General features: G+C 39.4%; 1 protein-coding gene across 6 annotated transcripts in view; it reads left to right on the top strand.

Moving 5' to 3' along the window:
* The first annotated feature begins 1524 nt into the window (after window positions 1–1524).
* NNT (nicotinamide nucleotide transhydrogenase) overlaps window positions 1525–26622 on the top strand; it is a 110439-nt gene continuing 85341 nt past the window's right edge. The window contains exons 1-7 of one of the 6 annotated variants that reach the window (XM_073236435.1): window positions 1525–1635; window positions 6196–6401; window positions 10698–10927; window positions 13296–13513; window positions 16638–16725; window positions 21186–21274; window positions 25128–25315. In XM_073236435.1, the coding sequence (XP_073092536.1) occupies window positions 6251–6401; window positions 10698–10927; window positions 13296–13513; window positions 16638–16725; window positions 21186–21274; window positions 25128–25315 (964 nt within the window). In that variant the 5' untranslated portion in view covers window positions 1525–1635; window positions 6196–6250. The other 5 variants (XM_073236457.1, XM_073236442.1, XM_073236446.1 and 2 more) reach the window with 5 other exon arrangements.

Below are 26622 nucleotides of genomic sequence, written 5' to 3'. Positions count from 1 at the left end.
AGGGATGCTATCAAAATAAACAAGGCCCTTAGAACCTATTGGGGATATAAAGTCTTTGAAAAACTTTCAAATAAGACAGTGTCTAAGATTTAGAAGCAACTAACTTAAAAGCAAACTGTTGAACTTAATCCAATTTTCTTTGGGCACTCTTGTGAATGTATTGTAATTACTGTGTACAAACTGAAGGCCTAAAACAGGACCTTCCAAATGCCAAATGTTTTCATCTGGAGCAATGGCACCCAAATTATGTTGGACAAATGAGCAGAATGAGTTTTAGAAAATTTCCATGTAATTACTATTTAAAAGAAAAAGTCAAAAGCAGTATGACATCCTTGGATTTATTCTCATGTGATATAATCATAAATCAGCCAAATTAAATAATCCATTGAGCATTTATTTAAGCCAGGGTTTCTCAGTCTTAGGCCTACTGACGTTTGGGCCAGATAATTCTTTGTTGTAAGGGACTGCTCTGTGTAATGTAGGGTGTTTAGCAGCATCTCCGGCCTCTACCCATTACAGGCCTGCCCTTTCCAGATGTAACAACCAAAATGTCTCCAGACACCTGGGAGAAAATTGTCCCCAGATGGGAACCACTGATTTTGAAGTCTTGAAAGAGGAAAGAAAACCACACACACACACACACACACACACACACACACACACACACACACACACACACACGTTTTAAAACAAGAGCTTAGGTTTTTTTCTTCCAGTTTTATTGAGATACAATTGATGTATAGCACTCCAAATATTTAAGGTGTACAGCATAATGATTGGACTTTAAGACAATCTGTTGTGAAAGTTTACTTTTAATCCTTACCAATTACTCCTGCCTGTTGTACTTGTAGTACCTTGAATCTGTCTCTATGGTTGCACTTACCATGGTTCATCATTATTTTAAAACATGGGGCTTGTCTCCTTTTCTCTCTGTGAACTCTTCCAGGACAGGGCTCTACCTTATCTGGATGGCAGTGGGAGTCTATTAGTTGAATGACCTTTAGTGCTGGCTAAACACTAGAAATGTTCTTAAAGTAAGGGTTTCTCGGCAGTTCATTTCTTTTTAAGGATATGGAATATCTGTTTTGCCTTTTGCCTCTTGGATTCATAATTCTTCTCTACTCATTTTAAATATTTCAATTAAAGAACAGTGGCGACACTAACACTTCATGCTGATTCAACTTTGGGTAAGTGAACCAACCATTTTCGTACTCCGTATTTCATTCTTCCTTCTTTTAATCAGAAGACACCTGCAGACTAAGTAACAGAACTATGTGCAAAGAACAACTAGGTCATTACGTTTTGGAGTCCTTTAATGGTTTTGCCAAAATCAGCCTAGACCTGTTTTGGACACTTAACGTCCACCAAGGGCGCCCTCCAGTCGCTGGATAGCAACACTGAGAGATGCACGCAGCTTTTTCTGCGCCGGCGGTTGGAAGACAAGTACGTAGATATTGTTAATTTTCGAGGCTTGACTTAGTTTCCGAGGAATTTAACTCCACCTCTCCCGTCAGAAAGGAAAAGCAACGCCCCCAATCCCGCCCTTCACCACTCCCTGGCCTCTCCCACTTTCCTTCTGGTCTCCTTCTGTTACAGAAGTTCTGATTTTTTCCTGGAAAGCTAGAGGAAAGTCAGGTACCAGAAGGGGAATTATATTATCTTCTCATTTGTTCCGGTGGGACACGAGAGAGAAAATGACACTTTCTAACCGGCTCTCCGTGGGGAGAGGACATCTGTATGTAGCCGGGAAAGCCTAAGTGCCCACTTTCGGCTCCAGGTTTGATTGACAAGGTCGGGCGTCACCAAAGCGCGGAGGCGGGGCGCGGGGGCAGCGGGGGCCGCGGGTAGAGCTCGAGACAAAGAGGTTTTGGCTGCCACGGTGAGAGCGAAGGACTTTGGGGTAACTAGCCTTTGCGCTCCAAGAGGGCATTCTGTAGGGTCTCTTTCTCCGGGGTAGAGAACGCTGGCGGTGGCGCAGGGGGCCGGGCGGGGTGGGGGCGCGAGGTTGGGGGGTGGGGGTAGAGGCGGGGGGGGGGCCGCTGTGCTGCAGTCACGTGGCCGCTGGCGGCGGTGGATTGGGGCTGTTCTTCCGGGTTGGAGGCTCAGCGCCGGGGCCCCCTCCCGGGTCTGCCAGCGCGGCGTACCCCTGCGCGCCGTCCGCGGCTGCGGGCCTCCCCCCAAGGTGAGCGACGCGGCGCGGCCATTGCGGCGTGCTCCTGGGGCGCTGCCGGGAAGGGGACGCTGCTGGGGACGGACCCCCACAGGGAGCGACACCTGTCAAAGAGAAGGGGGCGGGGTCGGCAGTGACCTGACGCGGGGGTACCCGGGCGCGCGCTGGTCCCAGGTTGGGGCCGGGAAGCAGGAGAACCGTGCCTCGAGGCCCCCCTTTTTTTGTCTCCTGCTGGAGGCAGTGGGCGAGTGAATTCGGGAAGTGGGTCCTGGCAGAGTACAGGGAACGCCGAGGCAGCCGTGCTGGTGCAAGTTTTGGGGTTTGTGGAGTGGCGGGACTTGTACGAGGTCATTTTGGCCCGTAAGATGGGAGGAGGGAGGGAGGTCATAGAGGACTCTGGATGGCGGGGTAGTGCACCCAGAGAGGTGGCAGCTGGACGCCCCGAAATTGTGCTTGAATCTTGAGGAAATAATGGGTGGGTGTACGGCTGGAGACTTAGGAGCTGAGGAGCGAAAAGTTGTGAGTGTAGATCCGGGAGGGCTGCTGGTGACTGCGGCAAGCTTCGACCTGCGGATAATGGGGCGTCGGCTGGCGGCCGAGGAGAGAGCGGAGGGGGCAGAGCTGATTGGAACCCCTTAGGCGGAATTGGTATTCCGCAGCCTCGGCCAATAGCCTGCGGGGTAAGGTTATAAATAGCGGTCCCGGGCAGATGCTAGCGAGTTGGCATCTTAGTTGCCGAGGGAGGGGCGGTACCGGTGGGTTTGGGCGAGGTCACGCTGCCTGCCAGTCTAAGCTTCTGTAGGGTATTGTGTCCTTGATTGGTATGTCCGGCTTTAAAGCATGACTTGTTTACGGTTGCAAGCGTCCTTTATTCGCCCTGCAATGCAGGACAGTTTTTAAGGGATCTGTTTGTAAAGAGTCTTGTAGGACAGGCTCTAAACGTGTCCTTGGGGCTTGCTTGCTTACTTTTATTTAAAATGCTCCTCTTCACCGCACCCCTTTTATTTACAAATCTCGGCTGTTTTTTCTTTCTTTTTTTTTAATTGAATGGACAGTTTAGGATTACTTTCTTGACCAGCGAATGTGCTCAAGCTGCTCACCTTTGCTGATGGAATCACTTTTCCACAAGTCTACACACCATTTCATTTTCAAAGGGAATTTCCTGAAGGTCCTTGCAGAATGTGTTCCATAGATACGCAGGTTTCAGTTTACCCAGCCCTAGTTATTCATTCATTCAGTCAAACAGTACTGCTTGATTTCCTGTATTTTGTGCAAAGCACAGGAATAGCAATGTTGTGTCCTTTTAATCCTCACAACAACCCTGTAAGGCTGGTGCTATTATTATTTCTATTTTAATAATCAGGAAATCAGGTACAGAGAAGTGAAGTGACTGATTTGCCCAGCTAATTGTGGAGTGGGGTCTTCCAATCCACAGTTCAACCTGTTAGTTTCTCTGCTATTCTCTCTCAGGAACTTCCTCTCAAGGATTTTAATATCTGTTAGGGGAGTTTGTTACCCAAATAACATAAATTAAATGTCCATATTAAAATAAAGCGCCCCCCTCCCCAATTTTGAGATGTAAAGTTTCCCCTCCATTGCTTCAGAGCAATAGAGGCACAGTGATAACAAAACAGAGACCTTTAAAGTGAAAGGAGAAAATGGTACAAGTAAGACAATACTGTTTTTGGTGTAAACAAGTACTGGCCTGTGATAACATGGCTCAGATATTCTCTGAGTATCTTTCATGGTTGATTCTATTTGATTTTGATTTGGGCTTAGTGATAGGGATTGCTCTTGCCAATAAACTACCTCCTGATCACATCTTGTATGCTCATAGCTTGAATCAAGTGGAATTTGTAGGGGAAATTGGCCTCTGAAGGCTTGACTTTGTTGACATCTGTTGACAGGGATCTGTCCAACATCAGATGGCCATTTTTTGAGTAAATTGAGTAGGTAGAGTACATTTTCCAGATTCCAGGCCATGAACTAGGATGTTAGCTTTGAAGTATTGCAAAATCTCATCTCATTATAAACTTCTAGAGCCTAATGGGGCCCTCCAAACCACCTTTCCTATCCTCCTTTTATAGGTGAGCGGACTGAGGTGCATAGAGATTCAGGTCAAACAGCGAGTGAGTGCCAGGCTTAGACGGTATGTGGACTCTATTTTAGCTAGCTTTGTTCCTTTGCTGATGAAGTCTGGGTAAACCTATCAGCTCCATGAGAATGGTGGTGGTTAGGATGATGTGAGAAGAGAAACTAGGGTAAGTGTGGAGGTTGGGATAGGACTAGGTCATTGGTGATGGTAGGACAAAATCTCCCTCAAGACAAGAATTATCTTTTATGTGTCTTTGTAGTTCCCTTGGTTCAGTGAATGTTTCGAATGTGTGGCTGAATTTCGAACTTATTTGCTCTCCATTCTCAGCCATAAATAATGCTACAAGTGGCCCATGAATAAACGAGGAGAGTGTTTATGAGACTCAGGAATGCTTAGGACTGAAATGCAATGACATATATGGAAACACTTTGAAAATATAAAATGTCCTATTCAAATGCGAAGAATTATTCATACTCATTTTTGATTGCATGCCTGAACACATCTTGAACACTCCCTTAGCTTTTTTCATATTACTCTGTCCATCTCAAATGCCTTTCCTTTTCTGAGTCCTGTAGGAGGACATGTTCTCCTTTGATCCCTTGAAGAACTTTGGACTTGCCTTACTCTGCTTGGTAGTGTTATGACTTGTTGACTTTCCTTATCTCCAAGTGTGGGCTTATTCCAGTTTGATTCTGCAGATGCTCCCAACGGCTGGGCCTCTGAGACTCAGCCTCAGTACATATTTATTGAATTAAGGGGCATTTTAAGAATAAGCACCACCTGGATTGAGGATTACCATTCTCAGTGTTGCTTCCTGATATTTGCCAGAAGTTGCTTCAGGGAGTTGTGTCAGCAGTTCTGAATGAGTTAGGCCCTTCTTCCTCTGGAGGCTGGAAGATTATGGAGTCTGCTGAGAATAGGTGCTGGGCCCCCCAGAGGGCCTGTGATGGGGCAGAGCCTAAAGGCAGAATTGGTGGAGTTAGTTGAACTTGACTGATAGAGTGCCGGGTTTTGTCTGCTTCCCAATTTTTAAGGAAAGAAGGATCGGGGAACATTGGGAATCATGGGGATGGTGGGGTCACCTTCCATATCCCCTTAAGGATCTGCCACTGAGAGCAGTGGAGGTAGCCACTGAACTCTAGGTCAGTGACAGCAAAGGTGCTTTGCAAATGGTGCTTCGCTGAGCCTGGTTAGAGCTGGCAGAAAGTGGCCACTTCTGTGACACCACTGGCAGAGTTCCTGGTTACACCAAAGTCAGCAAGCCCAAACTTGTGAGGTAAAGATTTAAAGATAACCATGGAATTTTTCTGTTTTTTTTTAATTGGAGTCATATACCACACATATTTAACTTCTTGAAATGTGCACTTGGCTCACAGGCAAGTCAGTTTGCATTTTCATGCCATGTCGGTGTGGGGGTCTCACAGCAGGAGCATCTTGCTGCACCTGGTTGCAGTGGGTTGCAGTGTTCTGTAGCACATGGCAGCTAGGCAGGTTACTACTGTACTATATTTTAGAAAATCTCAGGGAAATTCAAGAATAACTTTGGTTATATGCAGTTTTTGCTGGACATGCAGACTTAGAAGATAACTTTCATGGAAGGTGTGACTGGATTTTATGCCATCTTTTTTGGAACTTCCCAGCTACATGAGGGATTGGTTAGACTTATATGATCTAGCCTTAGAATTGGATAGTGAGTTTATAATTACAATTTAAGTGGGAAAGTAGATGCCAACTTTTAAATACCTGAATTGGAAACAGACTTTTGAAGTAGCTTCTGTAAGTACAGGGCATTCAAATAAATTAGCTGTAAATGCTCACATATAAATGTTATCTTCCAAGCTCTTTGGATGAGTATTTTTCTGTTTTTGATGTTTAAAAGACAAAGTATGTTTTTCTCAGCACATAACCCTTTTCTTATCTTTTCTCTTAGTGACTTACTTTCAAGAAAGTTGGGCATTCAGCAAGTTGGGAGCTCACATGAAAACATGGCAAACCTACTGAAAACTGTGGTGACTGGCTGTTCATGTCCTTTACTTAGCAATTTAGGGTCCTGTAAGGTTCTACCTGCAAAGAAGGATTTTTTACGAACCCTTCATACCCATCAGGCGCTGTGGTGTAAAGCCCCCATAAAACCAGGTAAAGTCTTACTTCAATGTATCCAAATTAAACCTTGAAATCATAGGAGCTAATAGATGTCCTGATGATTGATAAAAGGAAAAGTTGAGCAGTCCTACAGCCTGGGGCTTGTGAATGGACATTTTGAATAAAAAAACCTGGTCAGTGCTTTCTTATACTTTCTTACATTTTCCATGTATAGATGTTCCTGATTATCAGTGCTAATAGAGAAGAAAAGCTAATAGAAAAAGAAAAATGATAAACCAGTTGGGTTATATCCAGGAAACTACTGCTCATGGTAACGAATGTTCGTAGCAGCTCTTCCTTGTTCCTCGTCAGTGTTGGGGACTTGTACCGTATATGGGCCATCTAGGCCCAAGAAATCAAGAAGCAGGAACTAAGTGTATTAATTAATCTGCAGTTATGCTGCTCAGTTTAGTAATTGGCAACTTCATGTCATTCAGTTGCTCAGGTCAGCAACTTGGGAGTCATCCTAGATCCTCTTTGTAGGTATAGGTCAGCTCTACCTTGTATGTAGAATCTGTCTTCTCACCTTCACCGTTGCTATCATCTTGGTCCAAGCCACCATAATCTGTCACCTGGACTATTACACTAGTCTTCTAAATGGTCTCTGTGCTTTTTGCCTCTGCCCCTCTGCAGTCTGTTCTGTACATGACAGCAGAATAATCTTTTTAAAATGGAAGGTCATGTCACAGTTCTACTAAAGATTTGCCACTAACTTCCTAGCTTATCCTGAGTAAGCATGTAAATCTTTCAGTGGCCTACAAGCCCTTCTCTGCTAGGACCCCCACTTGCTTTTGTCCTGGGGCTCAGACCAGAAGCTAAAAAGGCTCTTTTAAACTAAGGCAGATTCCTGTAAGCATCTTGCCTAAAGACCCTCCAACCATTCTGTTTACACCTCATTGGCCAGAACTCAGACAGTGGCCACATGTAGCTGGAAGGGAGACTCAGATACTCAGTCTTTCATTGCAGGTGGCAACATGCTCGACTAAAAATGGGAGGAACAGGGATGGGCATTTGGGGAACAACCAGAAGTCTTTGCCACTCAGAAGAATGCCCTTTTAATTTAAATTTGTAAGACTTTTTATGCATTAAGGGCTCCTTACTGCTAGGCTTACTGCTAGTTTTTTTTGATTTCTTATGTCTGCCTTAAGAAGATTTCACAGCCTTTTGTCCTCACATGACAAGTCACTCTTGGCAGGGCACCTGCCCCTGAGAGCCCTCAACTTTATCTTCAGATTGTTTTTAAGTGTTCTGGGAAACCAGATTATCTAGTGTGATAAAACTGTATAAAAGTAAGTAACTGCATTGAGGACATGAGAATTGTCCTTCTAAGTAAAGGCATGGACTTCAAGGTCTCTTTATTGACTAAGACTTTTTGTTTAATTTCTGATTCTTGATTGTTTCCTAGGTAATTGTTTTGTATCTCTAAATGATGAAGATTCTATTTTTCCTTACTATTACCATTGAAAAGCATGAAAAGTCAGTGTTCATATTTTCTTAATTTTTCTTTTCTTTTCTTTTTTATAATTGCCTTGCTCAAATAATGATCCAAACAGAGTCCATGTGTTGTATTTACTTGCTATGTCTCTTAGGTCTGTTTTGATTTGTGCATTTCTCTCATTTTTTTTTCTTTTAATATATTTGTTGAAGAGCTTAGTTGTTGCACTGTAATCTAAGAATTTCTTACATTTTGGTTAGGCTGACTGAGTTCCTTTGGTATTTAATCAGTTTCTCTGTCCCTTGTATTTTCTACAACATTTAGCAAGATCTAGAGACTTGATCAAAGTCACGTTTGCTTTTTTTGGCAGGGATACTTCAAAGGTTATGCTGTGTACTATCTGTTGCATTACATCAAGAAGTTTAATCAGTGAGTGTAGATATTAATTAGGTATTAGATTCATCCTTTATGAAGTTCCCATCAGTTTTTCACTCAAAGGCTATAGCAGCCATTTGATGATCATTAGTTAAGTCCATGATATTATCAGGGGTTTCAAAATGGTGATAGTCTATCATTCTGTCTTCATTTATTGGCCAGAATTTTTCTATAAAGAAAAACTTTTCCTGCATTATTTAATTACCTTGAGATTGTACTGGTAAGGTGGGGCGTAAGTTTGACTTTCCCATTATATACTGGTTTGGATAATAATCAGCTGATTCACTTCTGTATTAATTTTCTATTTCTGCTGTAATAAATGATCATAAACTTATTGATTTCATGCAACACAGATTTATTATACTTCTGAAGGCCAAGTCTGAAATGGTTCTCACTAGGCTTCCATCAAGGTGTGGGCAGGGCTGCATTTTAGGGGAGATTCTGTTTACTTAACCTTTTTCTAGTTTCTGGAGACCACCTACATTCCTTGGCTCATGGCCCCTTCCTCTGTCTTCAAAGCCAGAAGCATAGCATCTTCAAATTACTCTTTGACTCTTCTGCCCTGTTTGTCCATATTTAAGGACCCTGGTGATCACATTGGGCTCACCCAGATAATCCAGGATAATCTCTCTGTTTCAAGGTCAGTTGATTAGCAACCTTAATTCCATCTGCTACCTTAATTATTTTGCCGTATATTGTAATATATTCAATATGTTCTGAGGATTAGGACATGAATATCTTTGGGAGATTATTATTCTGTTTATCACCATTAATTCCTCCAAAGTCAACTGATGAAACTTAAAGAAAAATATTTACTTATTTTTTAAGTATCATTATGAACTCATGGATTTTAACATCCTTGGGTATGTTTTACTACATTGCAATTTATTCTTTTTGATCCTTGGATGTATTTTACTACATGGTAATTAATTATTATTTTTGGTGCTCAGATTGTCTCATATTTGGCCAGTGGAAGTGCTTTCAAGTTGGCTACACCAACTTGATGTGACATCATTTGTCTTTGGTAGCTTCCTTGACTTATGGTAGGTAGGGCCTGGGTGATTAGAGGCTGTCAGATAAGTGAACGCCAGCTAAGTTTACATGATTTTACTTTGAATATCAATCCAAAATATTTGCCAACTTTCTGTTTTCCTCTAGCTCCTTCAAGTAGAGAGTAATATTCAGCATATGTTTGCCTTTGGCTTTTACTGTGGGCTCTAAGACTGTGTTCAAATGCAGACATTTTTAGGTTGATTTAATCTTTTTAAGGTCTCAGTAAGTTACTCTGTAGAGATAATTTATTTTTTCATTATGTGTATCCAGAGTTCAGGTTATTAGATTGGATTTCCTAACCTTTAGTAAAACAGAGAAGCAGATGCTCTTTATTTAGAAAAATCTGTTTATGCGCACATGTTCTGTAAAACAACAGAAGAAACGAATGTTGTTTAGCTAAAGCTGGTCTGAACCTATATAAATATACAGGCTCTTTTGGGTTGCAAGGAACAGAATCACATCAGGCTATATTTTGTGATGACAGTTTATTGTATGGATTCTTGGGGAGTCTGGGAGCTCAGGAAACTCTTCATCTGCTTCTTGGAGTATGTTATTCTGAATTTCATAGCTGTGACTTCTCTTGGCATATCCATTACTGATGTTTCTACTACAGTTGCTGCTGACCTCCTTTTGATTACTTAATGGCTGTGCTTACAAATAGCTTCTGTACCATTCTATCCTCTGTCCTTTCTGTGGGTCTTCCCATTCAAACTTCCTGAGAGAGACCCTGGTGGGGTTGGGCCAATTTAGAGTGTCCTTGGGCAGAGTTCTTGTGTAAGTCATCTCATAGACTGCTGGTTTTCCCCATGTCTGGCCTGTAGACTATTATCTTTAACCCAACTGCTTATCCCTGATCTACTCAGTTTTGGTAAAAAATGTAGGGTCTCAAAATATAACACCTGGAAATCTCTGAGGCATTGCCTGTGGCCAAATTTCCAGGAAGGGAACTTTGGGTGTTGTAGGCCATCAAAGTGTCTAGTATAGGATTATTATTCAAAATAGCTAATTATTTCTGCCTTCCTTAAAGGTAAGGAAGGGGAGACTTAAATCCAACAGTTAGTTTGAAGAAGTGAGTTAGCATGTTGAGTGGTCTCACCACTCAACTTTTTCCTAAGAAGAAACTAAGCTGCCATGTGCCTTGAAGACAGCCATTTGGTTAAATAAAATATTCAGAATATTCAGGAGAGTAGTCATAAAATTTGCCATCATTTATCAAAAAAAAAGGGGGAATTAAGATTATGAATCAGGAACATAATTTTGAACAGCAACATATGTACAGTATATTTTGAATAGACTGCCTATTTCCATTTTCTGATTATGAAAACATTGATTTTTGGTGTTTTTTTTACTTTTTTTTGCCTTTGTAGGAATTCCATATAAGCAACTTACTGTTGGAGTCCCCAAGGAGATTTTCCAAAATGAGAAGCGAGTGGCATTGTCTCCTGCTGGGGTTCAGGCCTTGATCAAGCAGGGTTTTAGTGTTCTTGTGGAATCAGGTGCTGGTGAAGCTTCCAAATTCTCAGATGATCACTACAGAGCAGCAGGTGCCCAGATCCAAGGGGCGAAGGAAGTGCTGGCTTCTGATTTGGTGGTCAAAGTAATTATTCTTTTCCCCTCTTATTTATGGCATGCTGATTTTTTGAAATCTTTTCATAGAAAAATTAAATTACTGTCTGTTGTTATAGCTTTTCATAGTTTCAAATGATGTCTTTTGCTCAAAGAAATGGTTGCATGTTGTGAATATTCTTCATGTTCCTGTAGAACTTTTATCAGGAAGTGTGATCAGTGCTTAACAATGAGAATAGAAAATGTGATCTTCGTTTTTACATTTGCTATGTGGAAATTCCCTTTTATCTGACAAGGGAAAATTTGCACTACATGATTTATAAATATCCAGAATATGCACAGGTGAGTATTTAATTGCTGCTAGAATGGAAAGAAAGCATGGAACTCCTCCTGGGACTGAATGTACAGTGATCTGATACCTAAGAAGGAACAGTGAGTTAACTGAGATAAGTGCTGTTTCTAGAGGGGGCAGGACTATTCTGGAGAAGTCAGCATTGGGTTGAGTGGCGAGTAGCTTTACCTACCTTTTAATAAAAGGTCTTCATATGTAATAGAAATTTATGTGCTGAAAGATTTTAGAAATAAAATCTGAAGTAAAAATCATGTAGAGAAATGAAGAGAGACTGTATTAAGAGTGCAGTACAGGTGATTAATAAAGTTGAGCACTAAATTATATCCTAAGCCTTCTGCAACCTAGGCATACTGAGAAGTATGGATTATATAAGGATGATTATCAGGTTAAAATAAATGCTTCACTTTTAAGTGAAAGACTAGCTTTTTTTGGTATTAATTTCTTAGGGGGAAGCAATTACAGTTGTTTTTTTGTTTTTTGTTTGTACATGAAGTCCACAGAGTAACTCGATAGGGTCTTAAATAGTGGTTTTTGCAGAGGACATAAAACTGCTTTTTCCTTTAAAAAATTAATAGTAGAATTTATAGTATGGAGATAAATTATAATTCAGCTTTTAATCTTTAAGTTTTTTCTTGGTGATATAACTTGGCATAGGAAAAGACCTTAGGGAAAAGAGAGTAAGTATAGTTCATTCCAACGTATATTCTAGAGATCAGACCTTTTGAAATGTCCCACAATAAGGGGTCAGTAGGAAGCATGTACATTTTGGAAATTCTCTGTGTACCTTTTTGAGATTCATAATGTGTTAGGTTAAAGGCACAGAGAGATCTATAATACAGAAACTTATATAACCGTATCCTTGCATTAATAAACTACTTGACCTTGAGGCCTCTTTTTTGAGTCAAGCCAGTAAGTATCTTGAGGAATTAGTGATCTAAAAAGCACATTCAGGGAAACATTTTATTGGCCTATCTTGCTCAGATGCCAGCATCTCAGCTGAGCATTTGATAGGAGCCAGCAGAATTAATTCAAAGTTGTCCTCTAATTTTTATTAAATCTATAATATAGATTCTCACTGAGGAAAAACAGACCCTGTCAGAGAGTCTTAATTAAGTCCAGGACCTGAAGTCCCATGTATCACCAGATCAACAACTGAAATGGGAATAACAGATAAAGATTTCTCATAGGTAAATTGAGATGAAATGCTGTAAAATCAAAGTATTGATCCAGTGCTTGTGTTTCAGTTTCCTTTTAAAATATTGTAAGTCCCAACACCGTTTTTTTCCCATGCTTACTTGCCTAAAAGCACTACTGTGAACTGGGAGCTAATGAAACGATCTACTTTAATTGAAGACTGATTTTAAACTTGGATATAGAAAAAGTGGGCTTTTAAAAATTTGGCTTTAAAAAAGTGGACACTTGGAATTTTCATGTGGAGTGTGTGTTCATTGATTTGACACTAATTATCATAACAGAATATGTTGGAGTTTTTTGCTTAAACCTAATTCAGCAAGACTAGTAGTTTGCATCATGTTCATCTATAAATATTTATCTGAAATTTTAGGGTGGCATAAGTCAATATGTACTACTATGGAGATTTTCATGTACAACATTTTTAACGTCTCCCACTCCAAATGTTTGTGCTTGCCAGAATTAGCAAGAATTTGAGCACACAACAAAAACTTCCTGTCCATTTATTCTTATGTCTCTTAATCTTAGCAGAATAACAGATGTTGGGAGGACAGGTTTGTTGTTGAGCCAACATATTTTTCCATTGCTCTGCAGTTCATTGTCAAACCTGTTCCAACACTATTTCCAGGTGTGTGCTCTCTTTTCTCAGACCAATTCATAGGTCATGAGCCAGAGGAGGAATGGCATAGATCTTTGTGTACATTGCCTTGTTTACTAATTTAGTCAGAACTTTCTTGGTGAAAAACTACTTCTGGCTACTCTTTCGATCATGGCATATTATTTAAATTGTCCTACTTACTTAAAAATATGATAAAGGTATTTACATTTTTAATCTGTGACTTGACTTTTTTCTCAGGTGCGAGCCCCCATGGTTAATCCAACATTAGGTGTTCATGAAGCTGACCTTTTAAAGACATCAGGAACACTGATTAGTTTTATTTACCCAGCCCAAAATCCAGACTTGCTGAATAAACTTTCCAAAAGAAAAACTACAGTTCTGGCAATGGACCAGGTTCCAAGAGTCACAATTGCTCAGGGATATGACGCGCTAAGCTCCATGGCCAACATTGCTGGGTAGGTTTATTCTTTTCCATTTCATTTGCACAAAAGCACCGTGGTACTACAGAAACATGCTCAGTGTAGCTCTTCTCTCTCACAGTGATTTTACTTGTAATAATTTTTGGAGACTGCACCCTTTTGAGAGTGCACTTAAATTATTTTTAAGACTCACAGTCTTAAGATAGCAGATAGCTCTTCATATTGCACTGTGTTGTACACTCCTTTTTAACTCCTCTTAGATGGAAGTATTTCTTTCCACCAAAGGAAATGACTGTCACAATATACTGTAATTCATATTTGTGTGTGTGTGTGTACATATGTACATTGGTTGAAATTGCTGTTTTTTCCCCTATTTTACTGAGATATAATTGACATATGACATTGTATAAGTTTAGGGTGTACAGCATTATGATTTGACATTGGTATATACTGTGAACTGATTACCACAGCAAGTTTATAGGTCGGAAATAGTTGGATATTACCAGTTTCATGTGGTTCAATCTAATATAAATACATTAGCAGATTTATCATCTTAATTAGGTTTTGCTTAGGTAAGTTCATAAAATACTTAATGAATAGGGAAAATGTCTGTTGTTGAAGAAGTTTCATCTGGTGTCAAAACCCAAATTGATGACTGAGAGCTAACTATGTCCTCTTCCTTTTAAGGCCAAGATGGCAATAAACTTTCTTTGCCTGCCAGCACTAAGGCAGTCCCTGTTTATTGTCTGGCATGCTCTGTTAGAAGGATTCTCAGGCCCATTCTGCCCAGAAATGTGCCTGGGCCAAAGTAATCCTGTCTGCCCTGGAGTAGGGAGAGGAGCAGAGCTAGAGGAGTGCAGCGTGTTGCTGACTCTGCCTAGGCAGTGGGCAAAATCTGGAAATTGGATGATGCTTATGAAATCAGCTCATCCAAGAATTAGATTTAAGAAAAATTTTTAATTTAATTTTTAAAATTGACATATCATTGATAGACAATCTTACATTGGTTTCCAATATACAACACAGTGGTTCGGCAGTTACCGATATTATTAAATCCTCACCCCTACTAGTGCGGTTACTATCTGTCAACAAAGAAAGGTGTTACAGAATCACTGAATATACAAGAATTAATTAGATTTCAAGCATGAACTCTTAGTGGTGACAGTTTGCTAATATGAATGAGGCATCAACAAATGAACATGTTTAAAAAATAAAAGTGCGTTTACAAAAAAAGACTAGCCCGAGTAAAGCCTTTTACAGCCTGACACATGAGCTTGAAGTTTTCTTAGGTTTTATGTCTTAGGGATAGCAAATGAAATATGCCACAGATTTTACTTTGGGTTTCAGCTGTTCATTTTCAGTATAAATGAGATGTAATAAGCTAAAGTGACAAGTTAAAAACAAATGTTGTCTTCAACATAATTTGGCAAATGGTTGGTTTGAAGGTATTTTTTGTGGTGTAAATTATATACCAAGGAACAAAATAAATTTTGCCACATTTATTTAGTTTGTAGAAGTGTTATGTTATGCAGTGGGGACTTAACATTTTATATTAGAAAATGTACAATGTAACATTTTGAAAGGTCATCAAAACCAGTAGCTCTAGATCAGTGGTTTTTAGCTGCAGAGTCTTCAGAGCAAATGAAATATTATGAGTTAATATAAACAAATCCAATTAAGAGCAAAGTGGCCTTAGGTAAATTGAGGGAAGGAGGGGTGTCCAGAAATATGTCTGTTTTCTGTTCCTATCCACTGTGGCTCCAGAGCTGGCTGAAATTTGAACCTTTGGGGATCAGTGGGGACACAGTTCAAAGCATCACTGTCTTGTGTCCTGAGCTGATATATGCAGAGGTCATAGTTTGAGATGAATCTAGTACATGTTCACACAATGTGTGATAAATCGTTATAATTGCTGTAAAGGCATGCTCCTTCCACTTCATTGATGTTCATTCTGAGCTTTTTAAATCTCATCAAAGAAATAGCTGCTTCTATTACTTTTTTCCACTTTCAACATTTTCTCATACATTTTCTGTGTGTTCAGTCTTTTTATTTTTCTCAGTATGACAGTTGAAAGTTACAGTAGTCAACATGACATGCTTTTGCAGCAATTAAAGTATTGTCTCATAAAAATATGATCAGGGAAAGGTTTTATTGTCACCTAGCTGGTGGATATCATTAAATAGCTGCATTACAATATTAAGGTAGAGTGTGTGTTACCAAGTGAGAATGTGCGAAAGTGCCGTTTAAGTGGTAAAGTGATACGCAGATGAATTAGTGTAATATGTAAAAGTAGCCTGTTAAAGAAAACATGGTATATTTTACTAGTTTTTATTGTAAAGAGTGTTTCTTTAGCTAGAAACACCAATATTTACCAAGCACTTACTATGACAGGCTTTTACTTTAAACACTTCACCTGCATTATCTCATGTAGTCCTCATAACAACTCCAAGAGATAGATGTTTTCTCTGTACCTACTTTATAGATGAGGAAAGCAAGGATCAGAGAATTAAAGACACTTGCCCAACGTCACAGAACTAGTTACTGGTAGCACAAGGGCTCAAACTGAGGCCAGTGTGTCTCAGAATCCCATGCTTTCAGCCATTAGAGATCAAGGGAACTGTTTTTTATTCTGAGGTTGGAATTTTATTATGTACAAGCATATAGCTAATCTAATTTTTAAAATTTTAATGGTTTCCCGCTACTGTATAAAACACATAGTGATCAAAGAAAATTTGGATAGTATAATAAGGCAAAACAGAAAGTTTGAAGTATCTGTAGTCTCAATACACAGAGAAAACCATTGTTAGTTTTCTTGCCTCTCCTTCATTTCTTTTTTATCCCCACTGCTCTGTAGTTTTTGTTGTGAAGACACCAGGGAGCCGCATGGCTTAGAGTGTGCCTCGGTAGGCTCTGCCATTTAGTGCCTGAAGTCTCTTCATCTCCCAACAAAATGAAGAAAAAATTGTATCTATCCCCATGACATTGTGAGAGCTATCATAAGATTAAACATAAAGCACTTAGAACTTCTTTTGACTCATGGTAGGTTACTATATAAATGTTAGCTATCCTCATTCTTTGACTAATTGATGGCTTATGATGAAAGATGAGCCTGTGTTCTTTCACATTGTGGAATTATTTATCCCTTTATTTCTTTTTTAAGCTATAAGGCTGTTGTACTAGCTGCAAATCATTTTGGACGGTTTTTTACTGGTCAGATCACAGCTGCTGGAAAAGTTCCCCCTGCTAAGGTAGGTAACACTTGTCATGTGTCTTCCTGATATGAATTATTTAAAGGCAAGGGTAGGTATAGTATTCAAATACAGTTATTTAACAGTTTGTTAGGTGTTAACTTCACACTGATGATTTTTGTGGCATATGCAAATAAGTGGTGGAGCCTCAAAGCTGCTGAAGATTGCTCAATCAAAGAGAATTTTGACATTTCTGGAAGTGCTAGTTTCTATTTTTGACTTACTAATTTGAATTCTTAAAGGAATTTTGAATAACTTGTTCTGTGTAGCCTGTTTATTAGCCTGTGTAGCCAGATTTTTAAAGAAAGCTTTAAGATACCAGATACCATTCAGCAAATTCTTGATTTCCCAATCAGTTTGACATTTGATCCATAGAAAAGACTGTCTTGGTTTCCTCACTTTTTGTCGAATTTTGGGGCAAAAGGACAGAAAATAGGAAGTGGTGTAATCAGGGTATTTGGCAGGGAAAATGGCTATATTGTGACCCTTCAACACTGTGTACACTAAATGACAATATATGCACATTGGCAAGGTATAGGAAACAGGACTTTAAATGCTGTCATCTACCTGAAGAGGATACTCTGTAGGGCATGTTTACTTGGTTTCCTACTTTTGTTATATAAGCCCTGAGCTCTCACATAAAATAAATCTCCTAGAAAAAATGGAAAAAGAATACTAGCAGCTTTGAGAAACCCAGTTATATGTTGCTTTAAAAACAGGCCAGGTGAAGAAAATGGCAACTGGTTTAAGTGGAAGCCAGAATACTTAACAAGAAAGTGTGCCCAGACAACACAGAGATGTGGTATGTAAAATGATTTCATTGTGACTCTTTCTCAGGACCATAAGAAAAGGTCTGGCACTCATGGAGCCCAGAAGTTGAATGCTGTTCTTAGACTGGCTGATGTTTCAATGCTCAAATCCACTACTCAGTTTTGGTTAGAAATCTTTCTTGAAGTGCATGGAAGTTGAGAGGAAAGTAGTGAATATAAAGGATTAAAAAGTGAAACTGAAGATAGGAGGCTTACAGGAAGGATAATCAATCAGCTTTTAAAATGTGGAAAAGTGGCTATCTTCACCAAAAATTTAAATTGCAACCCAAGAGACTTTGGTTACATGTCAGAAATAGCTTTCTGATACTGAAGGATCAGGCACTAGATGGGCCCATCAACGTAGCTTGTAGAATATTTCATGTGGATTTCCTTTAAATTTTGTGGGTTCTTACTTGTTTAGAATGAGCTAAAATCAATCATTGGATGGCTTGTGATATGCCAGGCACTGTTTTTAGAGCTGGAGATACGTTATGAGTAAGGCAAACAAGGTCCTCGCCATGTGGAACACTCTAGTAGGGGTCATGGTAGGGAGACAAATAAACAATCAAATAAATATATGAGGTAATTTTAGGTATAAGAGAAATGAACAGGATGATGTGATAGTGAGTAATGAGAACAGGCATCTTTGTAAGGCTGATGGGAAAGGCTGAGCTCAGGCCTAAAGGATGGGAAGAAGGAAGCCAGGGCTTTGGGAATCCCGGCAGAGGGCTCAGTGCATACGAAGGCTCTGAGATGGAAGACAGTTCAGGGTGTTCTAGAAGAACAGAGAGACATCTGGTCCTGGAGGGTGGGGAGCAGGTGGAATGTGACCTGGGATGATGTTGGAATGGTAGGTCGTGGCTGAATGGTGAATGGCCTCTTACAGGTCTCGTTCTAGAGTTCAGGTTCTCTTGCAGATGAGGGAATACTGATTTAGGATTGTTTTGGAGGTGCTTCTTGTTTCTGTGTGTCTCCTCTACTTTCACAAAAAGTACACCACTTCTGATACTTCTGGTCGCCAAATGTGTGGGGATTTTCTCCACACCAAGCAATTCTCTGATACCAGCCAGGTATTGTACGACTCAGTTCTAACATTGTCTACCTGGAGGTTGTGTCAGATCCCACAGGTTAAGGACTTAGTGCCACATGACTGGCTCCACCCCTCTTCAGATGCCAGCTGTAAGTCCGGGTGGTTACCTGTGCTTCTGACAGGCTGGCTGTATATGGTTCAGAGGTTCCCACACTCCCTCCTTGGTATAGTTAATTTGGTTAGGAAAACACTTTATTTACTGTTGACTAATTTATTATAAAAAGATATGATAAAGGATATAGGTGAACATCCAGATGGAAGAGAAGCTTTGGGGCAAGGTATGTGGGAAGCTCCAGACCCTCTCTGGGCAGACCACTCTTCTGGTACTTCCATGTGTTCACCAACCTGGGAGCTCCTGAACCCATACATGTGGGATCTTTCTGGAGGCTTCGTCATGTACGTGTGATCAATCATTAATTCCATTTCCAGCTCCTCTCCCCTCTCTGGAGAATGGGAGGTGGGCTGAAAATTCCCAGCTTTTAAGCCATGGCTTGGTCTTCTGGGGACCAGCTCCTATCCAGGGGCCTGCTGAGAATCACCTCATTGACCAGAAAGCACTGCTGTCACCCAAGAGATTCCAAGGGATTAGGAGCTCCGTCAGGAACTGGGGTCAAAGACCAAGTATTAGAACAAAAGATGCTCCTAGTGCTTTTCTTAACTTAGGACATTAACAAGGGTTTTAGGAGCTCTGTGCCAAGAGTGTGGCAGAGATCAATGTATATATTTTCTATTAGCTCATGAGGATTAAAAAAATCATCTGGCTGTTCCATGGGAGATGGATAGCAAGGGGAAGAGTGAAGAGACCTGTTAGGAATTGATTGCAGAAGGTAGTAGCAATAGAGATGTGAATAAGGGGGTGGATTGGGAGCTCTTTGGGGGTAACACCAAGAGTACTTGCTGATGGATTGGAGGTGGAAATAAGTGCCAAGGGAGGATTTAAGATGACCTCCATATTTTGGCTTGAACAGTTGCAGCTAGTGCCCTTTACTGAGATGGGAAGCTGCAAAGAATAGGCTACATGACTGGAAATCCAGAACATTCCCAAAGGTTTTTCCTTTCTCTTACCCTTTTCCCTCCTTAGGAATTCTGTGTTAAAACTCCTGGGTTAAAGCAGTCAGGGTTTTCTATTCCATCATTTCATGGAATAATCTTCTGTGAAGGCGTTCTGACTGCTTTATTGCAGTTGCTAAGCAGCTTGCTCAAAGTCACCCAGAACTAGTTGGTAGCAGGCAGGATCTGACCTATGCTCTCTTTTACTGTCTTTTTCTCCACCCTGCTGCAGACAAAGATAAATTGCTTTTGTAAGATCCACATTGCTCTATTCTTGTGCAATTCCATCTTTCAAATTATAGGGTATTTTGTTGTTTCTAGATTCAGGATAACCTGGCCTAGTCCAGTGATATTTTACTCATTTCTATTTATTTATTTTTAGCAGTGGTTGGGCTGCAGTGTGTGGAGTGGGGTTGGTTCCTTGGAGCCTTGAGCCAGCTTGTTCACTCTGGTCCCTCTTTGTCCCCTTTCCTGCAGACCTCTTCCCTCAATACACCATCACTATCAAGATCATTTCACATAAACCTTGTGACACTGCCTAAGGGTCACTTGAGTGTAGTTTGACTAGCTTAGTCTTCTCAAAGATCCAGAAGGAGATGTGGGCATGATGGGTGGGTGGAAATTTATAAACTAACCTCTTTCAGTGGGTGGCTTTTTTTTGTTGTTTGTTTTCCTGCAGCAACAAGGAGTTGCCTTCAGTTGACTGGGAAGTACAATAGGGCTTTTCTCTGGGAGGCTCACTGCAGACTGGAGACAACATTGTTCTTATTATTTTGTCTTAGAAGGCAGGGGAGACTCTTGTTTCTGAGGAATTCTTTGATTTTTCTTGGCTCTGATCCTTCCACGGTTAGGGAGATAAATTGCATTGCTTTGGATTTCAGGTACAGTTCATTCAAAATGGTTCAAGTTAGGGGATGGGGCATCTGCTGTTCCTTAAGAAGCATTGGAGTTCAGGTGTTTCACCAAAGTTGTTATCCATCTTTGAAGATTATTCTGATATTTTATGAACTTAGAGAAACCTTAAAATCTGAGAGGGGAGAGGTAGCTAGAATGCTACACTGGGAATTTTAATAGAAGAGTCTTTTATACAGAAGGAAAGAACCTGTTAATCTTTAACATACATAGTGCTGGTTGTGCTGTATGGCGCTTTTACACTGAGTTGCTGATTGTTGGGCTGTTTTTAATGAAGGTCGTTGGCCTTTGCCAACCATTGTTCCTCTGATATGTTTTTACAAACAGTGGTGGTTCAGTTAAAGAGTAGCCTGTCCACTCAGTACATTCACTGATGATGATCAACATTTGCAGTTGCTAAGCAGCTTGTTCTTCATTTCAGAAGACACTAGATACTGCATTTTGTTAAATGAGGATGATCATCACCGCCACCACCACCACCTGGTGTCATACTGAATGCTAACTGTACACCAGCACTGGGAGTTGTTAGCTGATGATCTTTCTTAATCAGTTGATAATGAACTTTACTTAAAACCTACCGGTTCTGCCCTTCCTCCTAGATTCTGATAGTTGGTGGTGGCGTTGCTGGGCTTGCCTCTGCAGGTGCAGCCAAGTCGATGGGTGCAGTTGTTCGAGGCTTTGACACAAGGTGAGTGCTCTACTAGTGAGTGCTGTTAAGGTACATTTTGTTTCATGTGGATTTTATGCTTTCTTGAGAATTTGTAATTTGCAGTAGCACACTGAAAACTGCTCTGTAAAGCTCTTCCCATTTAAAAATGTTTCCACTTTTTCGAAGTGAACTTAAAGGGGAAAGATATTACCTAGTGGGAAGAAAATTTAAGGACCCAGACTCAGGACCACAGAAAAAAAAAACAACTGAAAACTAACAACTCATACTTTATTTTGTTTCTTCATGTGTATTAGCAATGGGACTATTGTTATCACTATCCTGAGTTTCTAACGTATCCTGTTGCTCTGTCTGTTGTGTCCTATTCCTGTTCAGAATGCATTTAGGTACTAGGTAGGACATGAACAGAGATGTTTGTGAGTGTGTCAAGAGGGATAGTATAGGTGACATTTTGGAGAACAGACTGGGGCCAGAGGGTGAGGGGTGTGTTCTGTGTTCCTGGATGGAAGCAGATAAAGCTGACTGGGCAACAGTAGAGCCTCTAAGAGAGAAAGTACTTATTTATGTTCATTGTGTATTCCTTTAAAGAGGACATGACAGTATTTTCCTAGAATTTCTTTAAAGAGAAATTTGATTAAACTTGTTCTTCATTTCAGAAGGCACTAGATACTGGATTTTGTTAAATACCTATTGAGTATTGCTATCATTTATGTATTGCAATATTTTTTTGAGGTTGAAACATGTAGTTATTTATATCAGTTGGGGTCAGTAGAGGAATAGTACTATTCTGCTATTTGTGAATATAGAATGATAAAAAAAATTTGCAACCAAAGTTGGAATGAATGTGACTTTGCAGAGTAAAGAATGTTCTGTGGAATGTGGCTGAGAGTGCTTACCTGGAGTTTAGAAAAGTGATGTGTCGATAAAAAGCTGACCCGCTGAAATGAGAAAAGGCCTTTTAGAAGTAATCAGGACACAAGCCAAGTATAGCTAGAGTTAAGCATGTCATTAGTCATACCTTCTCATTTTTAATGTTTGCTGATGTGAAGTCTTTGAAGACCTCCAAACTTGGAGAAAGAAATTGTTCAAGTTTTCGATGTAGTGGACAATAGTATTAGACTGGAAATGTATATATTTGGCTTAGAGATGATTTGCAACAATATTGGGTCAATGACTGTGAATTTATTAAAGTTATACTGGTATCATTGTTGTATATTGAGTAGACAGCTGGGATATGGCTGTTGCTAACTCCATTTTTATTTACAGTTTGTTAACATAAATAAAGTATACAATAAAGGAAAATGTGGCTTAACTGATACAATATTTTTCTAAGAATTATAACTAAGTAATCTAATCACTGTTTTGAGACTAGGGGTATCATAAATATGAAATCCAAATTTATTAGAAAACACACTTGATTATAAGTTCTTTTTGGAAAACTGAATGGTATATATTTCGGTTAAACATCCTAAAAACTTAAGGACAACTCATTGCCCAGTGATATTAAAAGGGTGTGATTTTGGAATTTTTTCAAATAATAGTTAGAAGATTCCCCTTTAAACAGTAGTACATGTCTTGCCTAATGCCTGAATTATTCCTATATTACAAAGTTTAGAAATATAAAACCTTTAGTTTCTTTTTTTATCTCTCTCTGTTTTCCAATAAAGCTGTATTTACAAAAAAAATTGGGAGGTCAAAAGCTATAGTGTTCAGACACCTATACTAAATGTATATTCTCTCCTAGGCATAATGCCTTTGTCTTATCAGTTTGTTACAGTAACTCTATGAAGAAGGAGTAATTAGCTCTATTTTATACACAGAAGGGGAAATAAAATCAATTTCATAGCTTACCCAGTTTATTTTTGGTCATAAAAATAATACATAGTATTTCTTGAATTCAGAAAATATAAAAAAGCACAAAAAGTAAAAATAAAATAACCTAAAATCCTTTTTCCTGGAGGTAACTATTAACATTTTAGTAAATGTCCTCTTTTCTATACATTAATTCAAATAAAATTTTACTAAATAATTTTACCAATAGTACTATTTAACTTAGTTTCTTTAACTTAACAATAGACCATGAAGATCTTTTCTTACCTACAAATATATTTAATGGTTATATAGGATTCTTTTGTATAGAGACACAGTGGCTTATTTAACTAGTCCTCTATAAATGGACATTTTTGCTATATAAAAATAATACTGTGTATATATATATATGTAAGAACATACATATTTGGAGATACCTCATTATTTCTTTAGGATAAATTCTTGGAAATGGAAAATTTGGGTTGGCAGATATTCACATCTTAAATTTTGATATATTGTAATAGGTTGAAATGATGGCATTATTTTGAAGGCAAATTCTGTTTTTACTTACACATACTCATTATTAAAAAATACAGAGAAGCATAAGGAAAAAAAATACCTTGTACAATTTTATCAGCCAAATATTATAATTGCTAATGATTTTTTGGTATACTTTCTTACAGATTTTTACATGGATACATTTTGAACAAAGTCCTGGTCATTTTACATATACTTATATACACACACACTCACACACAGACATAGAGACACACACACATATTTTGAATTCATCTTATTTTGAATTAAAAATAGGAGACATTTCTAAAACTTTTTAAAGAGCTGTATCCCTTTGGCTGTAAGGAATAGAAAACACTAGCTCAGATTGGCTTAAACTATAGGAAAGCATATTCTGTGCCCTGAGTGAGAGTTCGTGGGAAGGACTCCCTTTTCACAGGAGGGTCAGCAGCTGTGGACACGCTCCAGGGTTGGCTTCTTCCTCTCTCTCCTCTCTGCTGCCCTCAAATTTGGCTGATCCCTTTGTGGTCACAAGTTGACCTCCCTGGGCAGTCTGGGCTGCAAGCCTCCTTGCTCACGCCAGCAGACAGGGAGAAAACCTCTCGCTCAACGTTTGTGTCTGCCATTTCTGTCCTTCCCTCATGTCCTCTCCTTCCCTGACGTGACAGTTACTAAGGACTGATGGGCTCAGACTAGTTTCCCAAACCTGCTTGATGGCAAGAATTATCTGCAGCTCTTGCTGAAAATACAGCCTATTGCCTCTCTGCTGGAAGTTGTAATTCAGTGGGTTTGGGAAGGGGCCTAGGAATTTGGATTTTTAACAAATATCTGGAGTGATTGTCATTAGGGGAATTTGGGATTTACTGTAGTGGGATGAATGTTGGTAAGTTTAACACTCTGTCTACCACAGAGTTGAAATCTTTGTTGGCTCTAGTTTTCCAACCAGTATATAGTACTTGGCCAGCATTCATTTATTTTTTAAAACTAACTTTATTTTTACACAATTTAAATGCATTGGCTCTTCACATTTTACCATTTATACCATTTATCAGTTGCTTTTTTCTCCAAACATAATTTGATGAAGACAAGGACAAAAATCAATTTGTTAAAATATTTCTAAATAAAAGAGTCATTTATGTGAGAAAAGTCCTCATTAGTCAGAACATTTACAAAATGAAAACCAACTTGGGTGATTAGAATGAAATAAAATCTTCATGTAGATCAGATCTCACATCGTCATTAGCAGTGGGGCCATGAGAAACAGTTGGTTGCTGGAGTTGGCAGTGGTGAAATTCCTTTTGTCACTTAACTAAATAGAAGTTGGAGTTCCCTGTAATAGTTCTTTTTCCCCAGAAAAAAATTATTATTATACAAGTGTTACCTGCCTTTAGAAAAAAAAAATTGAGACAGTCCAGGTGGAGATATCAAAACAAAGTCTCTAGTTTGAATATATAGTTTGCTCTTTTGAAAAATGTGTGTGTAAATGATGCTATTGATTCCTTCCTGTATTAAGGGTGCAGAATAACCCTTTGTCTTCAATAATCTCCAGAGCTGCAGCTTTGGAGCAGTTCAAGTCTCTTGGTGCTGAGCCCTTAGAGGTGGACTTGAAGGAGTCTGGTGAGGGACAAGGGGGATATGCTAAAGAAATGTCCAAAGAGTTCATTGAAGCTGAAATGAAGCTCTTTGCTCAGCAGTGCAAGGAGGTGGATATCCTTATTAGCACAGCGCTTATTCCAGGTATGTTGCTAAGTCCATGGTTATCATAAAGTGCTTTTATGAACGGTATTTTAAAATGAGAGTGCAACTTGTTTCACATTTAAGTTTCTGTAAGTAAAGATTGGTTTACTTTTCAGAAAATGAGGAAGCACATGAAAGGCAATAAAGACAAAACTCACTGCAGCCCCTAGAGAAAAATGGTCACTAATAATCTGGTATATTTTCACCCAGTCTTTTTTTCCTGTCTATTTTTATGTAACTTCGTATATTATATTTGTAAGTGATTTCCTCTGTTCATACTTTTGATAATTGGTTTAAAATTTTTTTTCTGTTCTCTGTGTTAAAATACTACATTCTTGTTGGAAATTCAAACAGTACTGAAAAATATGAAGGAAGAAAGTACAGATATGAAGTTCACGAGCAATGACTCTTACTATATTTTGATGATCATTTTTCTATACGTGGTGGGGGGACACTTGGTGTGTGTATGTGTGTGTATTTATGGAATTTATGTGTATATTTTTCACTAAAGGATACAACACTTTGTCACTTTCTAATTATTGCCTTTGACATATTTTGTTTTTGCAACCAAATAATGAGCTTTTTGATGGCAGGAATTCTTTTCTAGTTTTTTGACAAAATCGTCTTTCTAAAGAATGTTTATCACTCAATACATGATTTATGTCAAACCAATAAGCACCTATTAATCAGCAAAGAGTAGCTTGATCCAGCAAGATTTGGGAGTGAAGAAACTCTCCACTGTTCATATTCTTACCTCTTTTCTTCTGTCCTTTCCTTTTGTTGTTGAATAATGAACACCATGTTGATTCTAATTTCTTCCTTTCTGAATGAAAGTGGGCCAAGATAGTGAGAACTTCCTGGGTTCATGGTTACTTGTAGTAGATCCGACTAAAGGAGACTTGCTTTCTCTAAGGGACTGTGGAATATTAGGAGTTGCTTGTCATGAAGTTATGGAGGTGAGAAGTTCCCCTGTGGCACTCCTGCCATAAAAAGAACCTGGCAGTACTATAAACCTGACAGTAGGAAGGTGCCTGGCATTATGACTGGCATTTTCAGAGGAAAAATGTGCCTCCCAAACCCTTCTTTCTGTCCTCCTCACCCAGGTCATACCTGATAAGTGAGCTGATCTCTCTGGACACCCCATCCCACGAGAGCCGGCCAGATTAAGCAGACAGGCCGGGGGGCGATATGCGCTCAGCCCATGGAGGAGTTTGTGAGTGCAGGAATGAGGCCGGGTTGGCTACCGGAGATGGTGGTGGATCAGGCAAGCCAGGGGTACGGGGTGGTGTTTGTGGAATCTGGTGACG

This window comes from Manis javanica, chromosome 1 (genome assembly GCF_040802235.1).
Source record: "Manis javanica isolate MJ-LG chromosome 1, MJ_LKY, whole genome shotgun sequence".
Lineage (NCBI taxonomy): Eukaryota > Metazoa > Chordata > Mammalia > Pholidota > Manidae > Manis > Manis javanica.
This window is presented reverse-complemented; position numbering and strand designations above follow the sequence as displayed.